The 17536-nt window shown below is 51.5% G+C and overlaps 1 protein-coding gene across 2 annotated transcripts in view; it reads left to right on the top strand.

Annotated features, from left to right (window-relative positions):
- The window catches only part of SH2D4A (SH2 domain containing 4A), a 22268-nt gene extending 4732 nt beyond the window's left edge, over window positions 1-17536 (top strand). For both annotated transcript variants that reach the window (XM_065595910.1, XM_065595909.1), the window contains 7 exons: window positions 1823-1988; window positions 5450-5530; window positions 6945-7083; window positions 8218-8434; window positions 10381-10511; window positions 12928-13148; window positions 14872-17536. In XM_065595910.1, the coding sequence (XP_065451982.1) occupies window positions 1823-1988; window positions 5450-5530; window positions 6945-7083; window positions 8218-8434; window positions 10381-10511; window positions 12928-13148; window positions 14872-14964 (1048 nt within the window). In that variant the 3' untranslated portion in view covers window positions 14965-17536. The remainder of the gene's footprint in view (window positions 1-1822; window positions 1989-5449; window positions 5531-6944; window positions 7084-8217; window positions 8435-10380; window positions 10512-12927; window positions 13149-14871) is intronic.

Below are 17536 nucleotides of genomic sequence, written 5' to 3'. Positions count from 1 at the left end.
GTCCCTCCCATCCATGCTGGTGGAAGCTGGGAAAGCTCTAGGTGGGTGGCACAGTGGTCTGGGTACATTTGCTCTTGTTTGAAAATAAAGCCAACCCTGGGGAACACGCCTTGGACTGAGGTGTCCCGGGGAGCTTCATTCGGCCTTCCTGGCTGGTGAGTTTGCTGGCCTGCGCACGGGCCCCAACAAGCTGCTTCTTGAGAACCCCTTTGACAGGCTGCTGCCTCCTCTACCGGCTGCCCGTGGCTGTACCTTCCTCCACGCGGCCATGCGGCCGGGCTGCCTCCTGGACAAGCCCTTTGAAGGTGCCAGCCTTGGCCCTCAGCTCCCAGGCAGGGCAGCAGGGTGCCTCCCTGAGGAGATGAGGCCTGAGTCATCTGGGAAGGGCTCTGAGGCTGCCAGGTGATCTTCGCTGGGGTCTGGCCCTTTGGTGGGGGGATGGGGAAGCTGGGTTGCTAACATTGTATGCGAATCATGAGAGTGGATTTGCCTACTAACAAATGATTTGCAGATGACTCTGACCATCAGTTTAGATAAAGGGGGGATTGAGCACTGGGGAGAGGAGCTGGTTGGTTTGTTTTACCTGCGCGGCAGTTGGGGGAGGAGGTTCCATGGGCACCTGGATTGTCCCAGGCCATTTGCAGATGGCGGAGGATGCAGACTAGGGATAACATGGGGTCTCCAGATGCCCCCTGCCTTCAGCATGCAGGAGCCCCTCTTACCCTGCTGCAATATGCACATTGACCCAGGACTCTAACCCAGGGGCGGGCAAACTTTTTGGCCTGAGGGCCGCTTCGGGTTTCGTAAATTGTATGGAGGGTCGGTTAGGGGAGGGGGTTGTGGCCCAGCCCCCACCTCCTATCTGCCCACCCGGGACTCCTGCCCCATCCAACCCCCCTGTTCCCTGACAGCCCCTTTGGGACCCCTGCCCCATCCACACACCCCCGCTCCGGGTCTCCCGCCGCCCCATCCAACCCCTCTTCTCATTCCTGACGCCCCCCCCCCCAGGACCCCCGCCCCATCCAACCACCCCTTCTCCCTGTCCCTTGACTGCCCCCAGAACCCCTGCCCCTGACTGCCCCCTGCCGCCCCATCCAATCCCCCCTCCTTCCCCCCGGCACCCTGCCACCATTCAACCCCATTGCCCCTCCTGACCACCCCCCAGAACTCTCCTGCCCCCTTACTGCGCTGCCTGGAGCACCGGTGGCTGGAGCCGGGCCACGTCGCCGCCACCACCACACAGCACAGAGCACTGGGTCAGGCTGGGCTCTGCAGCTGCGCTGCCCCAGGAGCTCACAGCCCTGCTGCCCAGAGCATTGTGCCGGCGGCGGGGCGAGTGAGGTGAGGCTGCGGGGGAGAGGGAACAGCTGGGGAGGGGCCAGGGGCGAGCCTCCTGGGCCAGGAGCTCAGGGGCCGGGCAGGACAGTCCCACGGGCCATAGTTTGCCCACCCCTGCTCTAATCCCAGCCCTGTGCTGGTGCTCCTGAAAATACGGCCTTTGAACAGTATCTACTTACAGTGCTATGGGATGGTCCCGTGACAGCTCGGGTGGGCAGCATCCCGCTCATCACCACAGCTGATATTCGGGAGTGATTTCTATGCCAATAGGTATCTGCCTGCATGTGGATGCACAATTAACTGCCGTGAGTGATTACTTTAATTGTCTCCGCACCAGGAGCATGGACATAGTGCTCATCTCTGTGAGCTGCTGCTGGGCCGCGGAATTGCTTCATTGCCATGTCATGTCCTTTCAGTAGTTTGGAAGGCGGAAGGCTGAAGGCTATTGATTCTATTCCAAAATTCCTGCTTGGTGTCTTCACAGAGGAAGTCAAACATTCCTAGAACCGGCTGTACCATGCTCCCTGCATTCTCAGCCAGGAGCCCTGGGTGGGGCAGATGCCAAAAGGAAGGAGGAAAAAACCGGAGAGAGAGAGAAGGAAAGTGTGATAACAGCTGATAAAGAGGAGAGAAGCTGGGATCATGCTCAGGTACTTGTTTTCTGTTCTCCTAACACTGCTCAGAAGTGCATAACTTCACGAGGTGGGGGTTGCAAAGACTCTATGCTGAATGGGGCCAGTGTTTGATAAATTGAAACATGAATTGGAAAACGCCATTTGATTTTTAAAGGTTCCTTTTATCTCTGTTTTGGAAAAGCCATGCAACGCAGGAGAGCAATCTTCTTGAGAGGAAGGATAGTCTTGTGGCTGAAGTACTAGCATGGGACTTGGGGCATCTGGGCTCTGTTGCGAGCCGTACCAGCCTCTCTCTCTGTAGTAATGAGCAAGTCACTTTGTTTTTCTGTGCCTCAGTCTCCCATCTGTAAAATGGGGATTATAATACTTCCTTTCTTATCCTTTGTCTGTCTGTCTAGACTGCGAGCTCTTTGGGACAGGACTGTCTCTCACAGTTCTTGTCTGCACGTGTGCACTGCCTGGCACAAGGGAGCACTGTCTCTCAGTCTGGGACTTCTGGTGCTACTGTAATACAAACAATAAATAAACCTAAAGAGGCAATCCTCTGCTGAGATCAAAATGAGCCCTGATATTGCATTGTTTCTGAGCTATCGGGAGTCATCTTTATGGCATCTGAAACGTTGCTTTGAAGGATGAGGCGCTATCCACAATGAAAGCAACATTTCAGGTGCCATAACGATTTCAGTGGTTTCTATGTCTGGCATTATAGTCCTGCCTAGGGTGACCAGATATCCCGATTTTATAATGACAGTCCCGATTTTTGGGTCTTTTTCTTATACAGGTTCCTATTACCCCCCCCCCCCCCACCCCGGTCCCAATTTTTCACACTTGCTGTCTGGTCACCCTAGTCCTGCCACTAAACTAGAACAGACAAAACTAAAAACTCTGGGCCAAGTTCTGATGACTCCATTGGAGTTTTTCTAGATTTCCACTGGTGGAACTAATAGTTGAATTTGGGCCACTGATTTTATTCTGATCAATAAATAAACCTAACGAGGCAGGTTTCTGTTAGGAGCAAAATGAACCCTGATGCTTCCTAGTTTCTGGCAGATGTTTGATGGTAAAACTAACAATAGATGGAAATGAATGTATTCAGAGTCGGATTCTTTCTCCTCCGCACTCCAGCGCTACAGCGAGCGCGTGAGGTCAGTGTCTGCTATTGGCATTTTTAAAGTGCAGGCTTGTATTTCTTTTTATAAAGTTAAAACTATTTTATGACTTCAAAAGCTGGAAGTTACACTGCTTGGGTCGAACTTTTTGTTGAGAATGTTTCCTCTCTGGTGATATTTTTGCCGTGGGATTACAAATCAATGATTTTAAAGTGGTTGGAAAGAAATCAATTAGAGATGCATTCCAGTATTAACCACTTACTATTATTCATGGCGGAAACAGAACAGGCTACTGAGCTAAATATCTATTAACCACACATATCACTGGCATGCTTAAAGCCTGAGCCAAAAGCCATTCAAGTTAGTGGAAAGACTTCCATTGAGTGCAGTGGAGTTTGGGTTAGGTCCTTAGTTGTTACTTTTGTGTAGAATTGCAAGTGTGTGTCTAAAACCACATGTGGCTCTGTCATCAATGTAGAAAAGCAAGGTAACTCGAGGCTTGGTTTTGGCCACATCGAGCCTGAGTTGACAGCAAGGCATCCATGAGGTGACCTCAGTGTTGCCAGCTCTCCTGGGTTTTATTGCAAGTCTTCCAACGTGTGGTGTTTTTCTTAAAGTCTCAACTCCTGGAGTCATGGGATTAGGTGAGAATCTCAGCTTTATTTGCTCACTGAAGGAGATTTCTATTTCTCATGGTTGCAGAGAGGAGCTTAAAACATGATCACTAAAAGCTCAAAAACCAGAAGGGAAAGAATCCCCCCCTCCCCCCAATTTTTTAAAATCTTGTGATTTTTAAGACACTCTCATGATTTGTCAAACCCTTCAATGTTTTCTGAATGACCAAGACTGGCAATCCTGAGATGAGACATAGGCCAAGATGTGGGATGGGCATTGTGCTTTCTAAGGCTTGTTCTTTTTTTACATCTCCATTGTTCTAATAACTGATGTGAGAACGATTTACATCCGTAACTGCATCTGAGCATTTTGTTGTTGTTTTTTCACCTGGGAAAGGTGAATGACTTCCATTTCCATGTCTCTGTCTGAGCAGAGCAGGGAGAGACACCTGGGTTAATATTTAAGGGGGAATAATGGTTCTGAGGAAGGGGACGCCAATAAAGTCCCACAGTGGAGTTCCAGAAGAGCATTATCACCCACGCCGACAGAGGTGGCTTTGACCTCCACATTCAGTTCTGTGTAGGAGGGTTCAGAGATAAGCCCAGCTGTGTTTGTCTCAAAGTACAAGAAACCCATGATAACCCAGCTTGATAACTGGGATTCTGGCCACTGGCAAACTCTCTCAGCAAGCATCGATCTATAGTATTGACATAGTCCCTGTCACCACAGGATCCAAGCACCTCACACTCTTTAACACACTAATCCTCCTAGTAGCTTGTTAGGTAGGGCACTGCTGTTATCCCCATTGCATGGCTGGGGGGCTGAGGCACAGAGAGGCTAAGTGAATTGCCCAAGCTCACACAGGGAGTCTGTGGCAGAGCAGACACTTGAATCTGGGTCTCCCAAGTCCTAACCCCGAGGCCTTCCTTCCTCTCCATTCAGCCACTGCCTTTAGGAGGGCCAGGCCTTGACATGGGCAGGCCTTGGTTAGAGAGACTATTGCAGGAGAGTTGTATTCAGAGGGGAGGGCTCTAGAATGCAGAAAGGGTTTCATTCACACATGTGCAGCGCTCTTTCAGGCTACAGGGGTCCCTTCTTCCTTATCTCTTTAAGTCAGAGGTCAGGGGTGTCCAAGGCTCTAGTTGTGAGGTCCTCAACCCCCCACGGTGTAGGGACTAAGGGTCACCCCAGTCTCAGTGAGATGCAGCAGAAAAGAAGGCTGGGCTTGGGGCTCAGGCACTGGAATGGGGCTCATGAGAGCTGTGGCCTGATCCCATCTTTGCCACACACTCCGTGTGTGTCCTAGGGCAAGTCACCTAATCTGCATGTCTCAATTCCTCATCTCTGAGATGGGGATGCTGGTTCTGTCTTTCAGCCACCCTTTGCCTCTCTTGTCTCTTTACGCTGTAAACTCACCAGAGCAGGGACCGTCTCTCACTTCGTACAGCACCAAGCACAATCAGACCTTGATCTTGATTGGGGAACAATCCCATCTGATGATGAACTGCAGGGTCTGGAATAAACGACGTGTGTGAGATTCCCAAGGAGGGAGCAGTGCGTCCAGGGACCAGCCGTTAGATGGGCAGTAAAAGGGCCACCACATTCTTATTAAAAAGAGTGCGATTTTAAACGAAAGCTCCAGCATGATGTTTCGACACAGGGGCCAGAGCTGGGCTGACATGTATACGGACCGTGGAGGAATGGGAGGAGCTCCAATGCTAACGCTGGGTTTGTTTGCCATTGAACGTCTAGGCTGCTCCCAGTAAAGGCAGAGACGTGCACCAGATGTTGGCAGATTCCAAGGCTCAGACGAAGAACTACGACGTTCAGCAGGTAAGCAGTGAGCCCGCGTGCTTTTAACACGCCCAGGCAGGGGGCTAGATTCTGCTCTGCAGCCCCTCAAGCAGTCAGAGCTGGCCAGGGACGTTCACCCAGCCTAGGTGGCTCCTCAGGACCCACAGCTGGCATCATAGCTCCCGGGGTGGTTACATCTCTTAAAAGCTAGATAGCAAGAATCATTGTCCCACCCCAGACAGGCATAATGTCTCTGGCCCCCACCATGCAGGGCACCGCCTCCCAGCACTGACTAATGTGGTACCATAGTACCAAGAGTTCCCTACCATCATAGGCGCCGACTCCATGGGTGCTGTTCCCCGCCCCGCTCATCAGCTGTTGGGTGACACCTCCCAACAGCCAATAGGGGGCGGCACCACTACCAGACAGCTGTCTGGCGGCTCAGGGAGGGTTTTGGGGGAGGTGGAGAGCGGTGGGTGGGCGGGGGCCTCGGGGAGGGGGCGGAGTGGGGGGTGGGAAGAGGCAGAGTGAAGATGGGGCCTTGGGGGAAGGGGCAGAGTGGGGGCTAGCAGCCCAGGTTTCGGGCTAGCAAAGGAGGGGCTGGCCCTTTTCAGCACACCCGTCATCTCAGCAGCGTTCCCTCCAATTCTCCTCCCCAAGCTAAATAGCCCCACTGTGGCAGTATTACAATTTTGCCAGACGGTCGCTCTTGCCCTTCTCTGGCCCTTTCCGATCTCTGCTCTCTCTCTCCTGAGTTCAAGTAACCAAGACTGGGACTCAGGACGGTAGCAGGGGACGCACCATTGTCCAACAGGCCATTGCAGCACGTTCACGCTTCATAGATTTCCTGTGTGATGCTGTGCCCGGGGCAGAGACAGCCAAAGAGCTTTTCCAGGCTGATGCCAAACTCTCTCCTCTACAAGCAGCTCTGAACCTGGTGCAGGAGGATCTTAAAGCAAAGCTGGCAATGGAAAAGGGGCTTGAGGTGTCCTGGGGTGTGAGTGAAACAAGAATCAATAGGATATTGTAAGGTCTCAGTGAGGCCCAGAATGGGGCCTGGCAGGTCTGTGGCAGCTGCTCTGGTCTGTGTGGAGGAGTGGGCTGGTCCGGAGCCAGCTGAGGATAAAACAGCCCCCTCCACTCCCTCCCGGAGCGCTCCTTGGCCACAGCTCCTTGGCCACAGCTCAGCATCTGGCCTTCAGAGTCACTTAATGTCACTTCCTACCCCTCGAGCTCAACCTGCCCTGGCCTGATGAGCTGCGTAGTCTGTGCCCACGAATGGACCCCCGAAGCCCAGGTAGTGGGGAGGAGGGGGGGGGTCAGTGTCTTGGGGATCCCCACTTATTTCACAGGAGACCCTAAAGAAACGAATCCCTGGTGTCCAGAGACTGCTAAAGGCAGTCAGCAGAAAGCAAGCCGGGCACCAGGCATTACACCTGTTGTCTCCTAACAGGGGAAGGATCTATCAAGGAGGAGGCCAGGAGGGATGAAAGCATCGGCAGAGGGGGAGCTGCCCACTAACAACGACCGGAAGGAGACCCAGGAGTCAGGGCAGAAATCGGACAAGGACGATCCCGAGTGGCAGGAATCCTGTAAGAGACGCTGGTGTTGCCCTTTTTTCTATTCTCCTCTTCCTTTAACTGGTTGGATTCTTCTTCTTCTGGTCACTTGGCTGATGGATGGGGCCTCTCTTGATGAATGCAACGTCACTAGATAGCTAAGCTGGCCAAGAGTCACCCGGCTCTATAGCATGACGACTACAGGTGGTTAGGAAATGGGGTTGTCGTCCCATGGGAAATATGGATGTTTTGAAACTAGTTTCCATTCAGAATTAGAGCAGAACATCAAATTGTCAAAAAATTTTATGGAACAAAAAATTCTGAAAAGTTTTGGCTGGGAAGGTGCTTGGATACTTTCAGCCCTGCAGTGTGTGTGGGGAGCTGGCTCTGTAGGGCAGGGCAGAGCTGTCCCCGCTGGTTCCATATTGATTCCAGAACTCTGCTAGTGCTCTGGGGCAGGCGTCTCCTGCTGTGCCCTGCGAGGGGGCATTGCCCTACAGTTAGTGGTTGAGGGCCAGAAGCTGCCGTGTCCCTGGGTGTCCAGGAGATGGGGATGGTGTATTACAAATATGTCTCACTTCAAGCTAGGGGTTTTAAAAACCAGGTCCCTAAAGTTAGGCCATACCAAGGCAACTAAATAACTGGTCTGATTGTCAAAGTACTGAGCATCCAGCCGCTCCCAACTGGGCGTGTCATATTTGTGAAAATCAGGTGACTAAATACCCCAGGCGGTGCCTGCACTGACTCTCACCCATCCCCGGTAGCATATCCATTGACATGTTACGCCAGCCTTCTGCCACCGTACCCCGGCTTGGTGCTTTTCACCCTACGTTCCGCCATCTCTGGAGTCCTCACTACGCAGCAGTGCACTGTTACCAAGGTCATCGTCGCCCTGGAAACCAGTCAGTTTCAAAAGTAGTTTGAGAGCCTACAACAGCCCCTAAATCCCCCGGTTTCACCAGCACCTTTTCCTGCCCTTTGATTACTGCACAGCCCAGGTGTCCTCAGGAGAGGGCCTCGGGCAGAACTGGGGATGGGGGAGGAGCTGGGTCTAGAGGTGACCTCAAGGCACAGTGTAGTCCATATGAAATAGGCAACTACTTAGCTTCAGCTAGCCTGGGGGTGTGTAAAGGGGCAGTGGGTTTCAAAGCCTCCCTTCTGTTCCAGTGAGGAAATCCAAAGCCGCTGATGAGAGGAGACGCTCCATTGCAAAGCAGGCCAGGGACGACTACAACAGGCTGTCGCTGCAAGGGATCCGCAAAGGGAAGGTAGCCGAAGTTGCCAAGAATTTTGGGAGCAAGGAGCGCAGCTTGCCCCCCCGTCCTTCCCTTCCACCCAAGCCTAAAACCCTAAACTCTGGGGTAGCCAATGGGAGGCCCAACAGGTAAGAACTGCCCCCCGGTGATGAAAGTGTCTGGGATCTTTCTGTTGTGGGACGGGGATGATAGGGGTGTTCCTAGGGCTTAGAGATTAGTAACCTTCATACGCTACCATGACACCTTTCCTCAGACACGGTCTGTCTACGCTGCATGCTCTTCCAAGGCAAGGTGCTATGGACATGACAGATCTATTCCTTATTAGCGAAGATGATGATTAACCAGGACTTCATCTCTTTGAAGTATTTAATTAAGGATACAAATCAGTGTCAGCGGGTGTAAACCCCATGGTTCCAGCAGCCCGTCTCAGTGAAGTGAATGCTTTGGGCTCCCCTGGCAATATTCCCCCTGACGTGACTCCAGGGTATTCCCTCAGATTCCACAGGCAGCCCCGGATTTTGGGCCTGCACAACACGTTGGGCCAGATCCACAGCTTGTGTGTGGTGGCCACGTTCTGTAAAAGGCAACCTAGTGAACTGAAAGGATGGTTGACGTCCATGGAGCTGGGCCGATGAGTGCATGGTACACTCTTGCTGACTTCACAAATTGGTACCAAAATGCCACAGGATTCTGGGACCCACAGCCACTGAGAACCATCTGTCTTTCTGAGATCCCAGACACCCAGCCCTGCACGTCTTCTCACTTGAAATGGGCAGCCTCCCCCACCACTGAGGGCTGCTCTGCTGGGACCTCGTCTGCTCCCTCCACGTTCCATTTGGTGGGAAATACTGCACCCTGACCCTCTCCCGCCCTGTAAGCTCGCCTCTGGGGAGAGCTGGGTTAGCAGCTGCCATCTCAAATAGGGATTTGTGTTAGGGCTGCACAGATGGGTACGTGTTCTCCTGACGGGGTCAGGACTCCCAGCCATTTTTATTTACCGTCTCCCAGCTAATGTGCGACTGAAGTGTGCACTGCCCAGGGCCACCGCTGGAACCTACCTGGAAACTGCAGCTGGTGCAGAACTCGGCTAGTCGTTTGTTATGGGAGCATGTGACCCCAGGCGCTCCTGGATCTGCACTGGCAGAATTGGTTTTAACCTTTCAAGCCTTATACGGCCTTGGACCATCTCCTCTGAGAGATCTCCCTTGCAGCTGAGATCTGCTGGGGCCCCACCAGAGAGGGACAGCTGGCAGGGTGCCCTCCATGAGCCCCTGGGTTTGGGAACTAGTCGCAATCACTGACCTGCCAGCCATGCTGCAAGGGCCCCATGCTCTCCAGGCTGTGCGAGTGCACTGGCTCTGGGGGCAGATCTCATGTTTTGCTGCTGGCTGCTGTGGGCGTGTTGATTAACGATTGAGAGTGAGGGATATCTAGAGCCAGCCAACAATTATCCATGGGCTTTTTTTCCTCTGTGGAAAATGGCTTTGTGACGAAGTGGAAATCTTCACGATTTTTCTCTCCATTTTTGTCACTTTTTAGTTTGATTAAAAAAAATGAAGTTCTTTGGGGTTTGGCAAAAAATCTGGGGAATTTCAAAGAGAGATTCTGGCAAACGTGTGTGTTCAGCAGAGTTCTCCCCAGGGGAGAGGGAATAAATCCTCTCTTAGCCAGCTCTAGCCACAGGGCTGTGTCCCAGCTGTATATTTAAGAATTCTCAATGAGCTCCTAGAGCCAGGCAGAAGTGCCCCTTTCAATGGATGTGGGTACCTCCAACAATACAATGACCCCCAGCGTATTAGGCCAGCTTTAATCCATCTGACCAGAGAGCATCCACGCCCCAAGACCTAAGCAGCTGCTCTTTGGCAAAGCTAACGTAGGTCCTCAGGCCTAGACTCTCAAAGGTATTTCTGTGCCTAACTGCAATTGGTTTTGATGGGAGTTAGTTGCCTAACTATTGGGCATTTGGGCCTCGCACACTGCCGTGATGAGCACGGTAGAAGAACCTGTAGAGAACAGAACTTGAATTCTGGGGTGTGACCTCACTGTACAAACCATGAGTCTCTTGGAACCGCAGGAATCCGGGCGTGCAGAGGACCCTCTCCACTTCCACCCAGGAGAGCATCATCAGGTGGTTTAAAGAAGAGCAGTTTCCTCTTCGGGCGGGTTATGAGAAATCCACGGACAGGATAGCACCCTGGTTCCATGGTGAGTGTTGCAGCTTCCCAGCCCCTCTCCTGCCCTTAGGAAAGTGGTCCGTGGAAAGCCATCCCAGGCCAGGTCCATTCCCGGTCTGAGAAACGTCTCCAGACAGCATGTGCCCCAAGAGCACAACGGTAACCCACGCTGAGCACATACAAACTGCATCTCACACGTTATATTGAGTGTCCCTTTGCCAAATCTCTGCTGCCAGACTCTCCTGCTACATATCATGGATAGCACCTTTCCCTTCACCCGTGCCCATCATGACCAGCCTCCTACTAGTGGAAAATCTTCAGCTGGATTCTCAACTTCACTTGAAGTCTGTGGAGCAGCTACACATTTAAAGCCATGTGCTAAGTGCCTTGCTGGATCAGGGCCTAAAAGATCATTTGTCATGTGGTGCGGACGCTTGGGCTGCAAGCTCTTTGGGGTATGGACTGCCTGCTAGTTCTGTGTTTGTGCAGCACCTAGCGCACTGGTGTGCTGGTCCATGACTTAGGCCCTACCACAATACAAATAATAGACCCCACGGAAAGAGAGTGTCAAGGCACAAGAGGCATGCTGGGTAGGTAGAGCGATGACCCAGAGTGGGTATGAACAAATTTGACCAACCTCTTCCACTCCATTAAAGAGAGTGACTGTAGAGTGCTTTGCTAATAGTCCCTCTCAGCAAGGAGATCTAGCCGGGAAGGCAGCATGGTACAGTGCAGAGGGTGCAGGCCTGGCACTCGGGAGCCCTGCTGTGGGGGCCTTGGCCAAGTCATTTCCCTGCTCTACTCCTCTAATCGGGCAGACGGGGCTCATCAGCCGTGGCAGGTAAGCCACGTGGGAGAAGGAAAATGATTTCAAACCAAAAACGTCAGGCCTGGCCAGCTGTTTTGTAAATGTTGTGCCAATCACACAGGCTCCGTGGGTCTGCAGTGCCGCGCCCACCCCCGCTAATGCGACAAAGTCAAGCAAGGAGAAATAGCCTATCAAAAAAGGAGGGGCGTGTTTCCCACCCACCCCACCAGGAGGGCATTCCCAGTTAGTCCATTCTTCTGGATGGAAACTTGTGCCCAAAAGGCCAATGTAATTCACAGCTTGATACTTCTGGCTGCTTATTGGACTGGCCTAAAAGACCTTCCACATTCTGTACCTGAGGTGCTGCTTTCTAAGCGAAGCCTCAGCAGGGCGTTTGGCGGGTGGCAGAGTAGGGAGCTAGGGTGGGACTCAGCAGACCTGGGTTCTGTTCCTCTGCCACTGACCTGGGGAAGTGACGTCTCTGCTCTTTGCCGCTGTCTCCCACCAGTAAAATGAGGTTAGAGATCCCAGCCATTCTCCGTCAACTGCTTTGAGATCTGCAGCTGAAAAGAGCCAAGGGTTGTATTTATTATACCACTCAGGGAACAAGTCAGGCCCTAGCACATGTCCTGGCTTAAGGAGGCGGGTGGGGGTGGCCATGGAGAAGCTGATCCAACAATTCTAGACCAAGCAAAAGCAACAAACCGTAAAAATGTTAATATCATTGGGTCCCTTTTTGAGCACTTCAGTGAGGAGCGTTTGCTTGGTAGAGCACATCTGCAATCATGTAATATTAATGTACGTTGCACCTACGGGTACGTTTGCACTGCAGTCAGGCAGGACTACCTGCACTAGCTATAATCTAGCTAGTGTGGCTAAAAATAGTAGTGAAGGGGGGAACCCTGGCTACCTACTCTTGGCCTGCATGGCTGTGATGTCCCTGCTTTGAGTCATGCTAACTGGATTTAAACTAGCGCCCTGCCCGAGCGGCAATTGCACCTCTCTCTGCAATACAGACATCTCCTGAGTCACTAGACCCCGCACGTTGTGCATGTGGGCGCAAGCGGAGTTGTTCTCTGGGCTGATGTGACAGCCAGCGCTAACAGGACCAACTCACGTGGCACGAAAGACTCTGAAGGTGCAACAAGAATGTTATACCACTGAGCTCTGTACAAAACAGAATGGGCGCGAGCATCTCTCCTAGCAGTGTGCTCGGTCTCTTGACTTGGCTCGGCCTGTGAGAGCGTTTCCTGGAGAGGAGTAAGCAGTTAAAAGAAACTATAACCCATAGGTAAGTGAGGGCTTCTGTAATTCCAATGTCCTTCAGGATGTGGAGACTTTAACAGCAGGCTAATCTAGCTAGCTAAGGTATTTGTCTGCCTCCCTTATCCCCCTTACCTGGCCATGCCGGCTGGCTGCCGCGCAGCTCCTGCTAGCGCAGCTGTGTGAGCTGGGCCACGATCTGGCCTAGAGCAAAGTGGTTAGGCTGTGAAATGCAGCTGAGACGTACCGCCCGATGTAAATGCTACAGATTAGTTTAGAGGGTTAAAACAGCATCCTTCTTAGCATTGCGACATTCAGCCCTCCACTCCCCCCACACTGCTTCTCTCCTGTAAGCGCTGTGGTTTGCTTTTGGCAGGTATCTTAACCCTGAGGCAAGCAGAGGAGCTCCTGAGCAAATCGGAGCCCGGGAGCTTTCTGGTCCGGGTCAGTGAGAAGATCAAAGGCTACGCACTCTGCCATCTGTCCCCGGAGGGCTGTAAGCACTTTCTAATAGACGCCTCCAGCAGCGCCTACAGCTTCCTGGGAGTGGACCAGCTGCAGCATGCGACACTGGCCGACCTTGTCAACTACCACAAGGTGAGCCCCTCTCAATGCTTGTAGTAACAATTCATCTTCGTAACTGGCCTAAAGCTCTTTGGGGCGGAGGCTGTCTCTTTGTTTGTACAGCACCGAGCACAGGCTACCGTAATGCAAGTGAAAGCCACCAGCAGGCAGAGGCAAGTTTATCAACAAACCAGCTTTTCTGGTAACCTCGGTACATGATTTGGGACTGTCCCTACGTTTTTCCCTTCCATGAACCAACTGTGTGCTGGGAACTGTAGGGTTACAGGGCAATAAATCACCTTTCCGTTTGATAAAAGCAAGGCCCCACATGCAGCAAAGGTAGCGCAGAGCAGTGTGGAATGAAGCAGGCTGGGCCGCTCTCTGATATAGTTTCCCGTTGCTTCGGATTCAGGAATCAGCATTTCTCATGTGCCAAGCTCCAACTGAGGGGCTCAGTTAGTGGAGATAATGAAGGTCATTTGTGGTCAGCAGAGGGCCAGTTGGAAGGAGCGTGTTTGGGGTGGGGGATGCCCAGGTGCAGCACCCAGGTCATGCACCACAGCAGCCCTAGCGTGAAGGCATAGGTGGCACTTATTGGGCACCTGGTCTTGTGCTGCCCCTCTGCACGGGACTGAATTTCACCATCTGAGCGCTTTTAAACCATTCAGCTGCTCTGAGAAGGTGTTTCCTGGGGCACGACTGTCTGGTTTGTGGCCAAGTCATAAAGCCGTTGGTTCTCCTGGTGTTTAAAGCAAGAATAGAAGCAGAGCTTGTTTCCACGGGACTCCCACATTGCCGGTGTCACTTGGTGAGGGTACAGCTCCTACTGACAGGAAGCGCCAACTCACTGAACATATTAAAACTTGTTTTGAGTGAGAGATAATTTGTTGGCGTTCGGGGAAGCTCACCCCTGGGCAGAGGGCTGGCACAAAACCAACGTGCTTGTTCCACCTCCATTCTCAGAACAGGGCACTTCCATGCTGCTTAGGCCTCATCCAGTCCCTCTCCCCGGGGTGAATTTCACCCCACATTAAATGAGATATGCATGAAACTCCCTTAAATAACACCACCGGTCTCAAAAAGACGCTCCTACTAGCGAAGCCAGCACTGGTAGCAAAGAGAAACGTTGGTGTCTTTGGATTCTCCCCCCCATGCCCCGCCCCAGCACGGTGCTTTAACGGATGAGAATCCATTGGCTGCTACTAGCTCATGAGAGCAGAGCAAAACGGAGGAGCAGCAGCAGCAAGTGGGGAAGACGGAGCTGAAGAGGGAGGGTGGGGGGCAGTGTAATTGAGTTAACTGGCTCACTTTCGTATCTCCTCGGTAAGCCAGGGGAGGCAGATCATGGCTGGCTTGGCGCCTTGCAGTACCTGCGGCGCAGCAGAGGGAGAAGACAGTCCCTCCTCCAAAGTGGTGACTGGCTGCTGCCCAGAAAGAGGCAGAGCGAAGTGTTAAAGCTCCTCTCAATCTGAGGGTGTTGGATTGTGTCATTTAAGTTGGGACGTGAGGCCTGCTCAAGGCCATACAGGCCCAGATCCAACGCCCCCAGAAATCGAGGGGAGCCTTTCCCTTGACTGGCAGGCTTTGAAGTGAGCCCGAACCATATCAATAAAAGATGATTGGCCTATGTCACAATTGCTCTGTCTCAAAGCCCATGGAAAGACGTCTTGCCCCCCAACAGGCTGTCAATCAGCGCCTAAGTGCACCTGTGTTCATCTCAGACTGTGGAGTTTAACGAATGTCCTTTGGCCAACAGGAGGAGCCCATCACTTCTTTGGGGAAGGAGCTGCTGCTTTACCCATGTGGCCAACAGGGACCGGAACCTGACTACCTTGATCTCTTTGAGTGAAAGCCTCCGTTCCCACCTGGTGACACACACCCGTGCCTTCCCCTGAACGAACAGATGAACGGTTGTCCGAGAGACGGACCCCCTAATGCCTAGCCAGCACCGATCAAGTGAAATCCTCCGCACAAGTGTCCGGATTTGAACATGTTTAGCAGCAAAGCAGTGAAAAGGCGATTACTGCTGGGCGCTGCTCTCTGTTAGCAGCAGCAGGCCGCAGCATTCAGCAGCCTAGCAAGCCATGAAGGAGCGCTAGTGGCTTCAACCTTACTGGAGCAGGGTTAGCTCAGGAAAGAACCTGTTGAAGGAAGATGCTGCTATGGGTTAGAGCGATAGTTTGTGTAAATGACTCGGGGCTGGCTCTGATTAAGCTGCATTTTGCCCTCAGCTAGTGCAGCATAACTTGGTATTCAATGGGATGTTGCCAGATGTGCAGTGAAATTGGTATTTTAAACTCAGAAAGGGGTCGCCTCTGTTCAAAGGGGGTGGAGCCGCATCAAGGAGGGGACTTGGCCCCTAGTGGTAAGTTGCATAATTGCAGATCAGTCCTGCAAGAGGCCGAGTCCTCTGGAGTCAGTGGGAGTAGAGGTCGCTCAGTGTGCTGCAGCATCGGGTCCACCATAAAATCCACCCCATGCAGAGGGGCCAGCAAAGACCTGCGCAGCGCATGAACCCATGTATATAGGGCTTCAGTGGGGCTTACTCGGTGACTAAGCTGTGTGCTGGCCCCTCTGCATGGGGGGGGGAATGATGCCCTTTGGAGATGGAGGGAAACAGCAAGTTTGTTAAATAAAGAAACCAAGTTGGAATCTGGCTGAGCCGTTTTAACTCTTGCACACAGAGCCTGGGCTAGTTTACATCCAGCCTCCTGGGCAGCCTTTTACTGTCAGTCGTCAGTATTACTCAGATCTAATGTGGACATGAACAATGAGAGGTGCCTGCCAATAAAGTACCCCGTCTCTTTTCCGTAATGTAACTGTTTATTGAAGTCCTGCAAATCACATAAGGCACATTTCTGAGAGAACTACTCATGCTGAATGGAGCTGGGCCTTCTACTTTTTCTTTGACATAACAGCTGAACTTGTCTTTGTCCCAGAGAGCTGCAGTATGAAATATCAAGGCATAGACTTGAAGAGATGCTAAAACGTGTCTTAGCATCAGTACCAGGATTGATGGTGCATATTATGAAAATCAGACAAATTATCTCCCTCCCCTCCACTAATGACAACTTGCAAGCTTCAAAATTGTGAACAAAAATCAGTCCAGTTTCAGTTCAATTAATTTCTCTTCTTCCATGTGGCTTGGGGTTGTTCTGAAGAACTTAAGAAAACCATCAACACCAAGTCCTTCAGGTCATTTTGAAAAGGGTATCCGGCACCTTACTTCTAATCTGTGTCCTATGGAATGTGGTGGATTTGCCATCACTTGAAGTCTTCAAATCAAGGGAAGCGGTCGTTCGAAAAATAATACGCTGTAGCCCAGCAATAAGAGATGGGCTTGAAGCAGGAAGAACTGGGTGAAGTTTTTATGCCCTGTGCTAAGCAGGAGGGCAAATTAGATGATCACCATGGGAACTTCTGGTCTTAAAATGTAGTTGCTGCATGGTAGAGTGGAGCCTGCCTTCCAGCCTCTATGACACTGAACACACTGAGGATTATGTTTCATTTTTTACAGAGGAGCCTGGTCGTAGCAGTACACGTGTTTCAGAGATTGCTGATCTTTACCAATCCTCAGCAGTTACTGAAGCACTCCAGGCTCTAAAAGTTTGCATCCCGAATCATAAACACGCTTACAGCTTATGAAGAGCCCATAGTTCATGCTCATCAAGTGAAAAATGACATGCCTGATCTTGCGGTGTGGGCAGCGAGTCGCTCTGAAACCTGCCAACACACACCAAAAACAGCCCACTGACTCAACCGCCCGCTTTCGCCAACCTGCTGGTTATTTCAGTGCAGGACGTGTATTTGAGCCAAATCAAGCAAAACACCTTGACGTTTGTGAGTTCGCAGGATTTGGAAATATATCACTGCTTGAAGACAACATTCCAGCACAGAGAGAGTATCGGGCTGACTGGGGAGCCGTTCAAGAATTGCGGAACAAGGACGTTTTCCAGTTCTGGAGAAGCACGGTGGCCAGATTCCCAGCTCTGGCAGTAGTCGCCCTGCGATGCTTAGCAGTACCAGTCTACAGCGTGGGTGATGAACCCTCCTTCTCATCTTGTAAAAATGTGCTTGGGGACAACAGACGCCGCATAAACAACAAGCTGTCTAGGTATAACTCGTCAGCCCAAAATGGCAACGCTTTGCAAAAGGGACTTGAACAAAAATATCTGATTTTTAGTATATAGTTTTTTGTTATTTTTGGTTGAAAAATGATTGCACAATAGGCATATATAAACTCAAAACCGTTTACTTTGACAGGGCAAAGAAAACGATTGCATTAATGTTCTTGTGTGTAAATGTTACACTGTCATACTTTGTTAAATTGTCACATTGTTTGTTGCCGTCACCATACCCTGATTTTGTACATTTTTGCCATGAATGTTCTGTGAATTTTACCTAGTTTTACTGTGACAAAA

The sequence above is a fragment of the Chrysemys picta genome, chromosome 5 (genome assembly GCF_011386835.1).
Source record: "Chrysemys picta bellii isolate R12L10 chromosome 5, ASM1138683v2, whole genome shotgun sequence".
NCBI lineage: Eukaryota > Metazoa > Chordata > Testudines > Emydidae > Chrysemys > Chrysemys picta.
The sequence above is the reverse complement of the archived record's forward strand: the minus strand, read 5'-3'. Positions and strand labels throughout refer to the sequence as shown.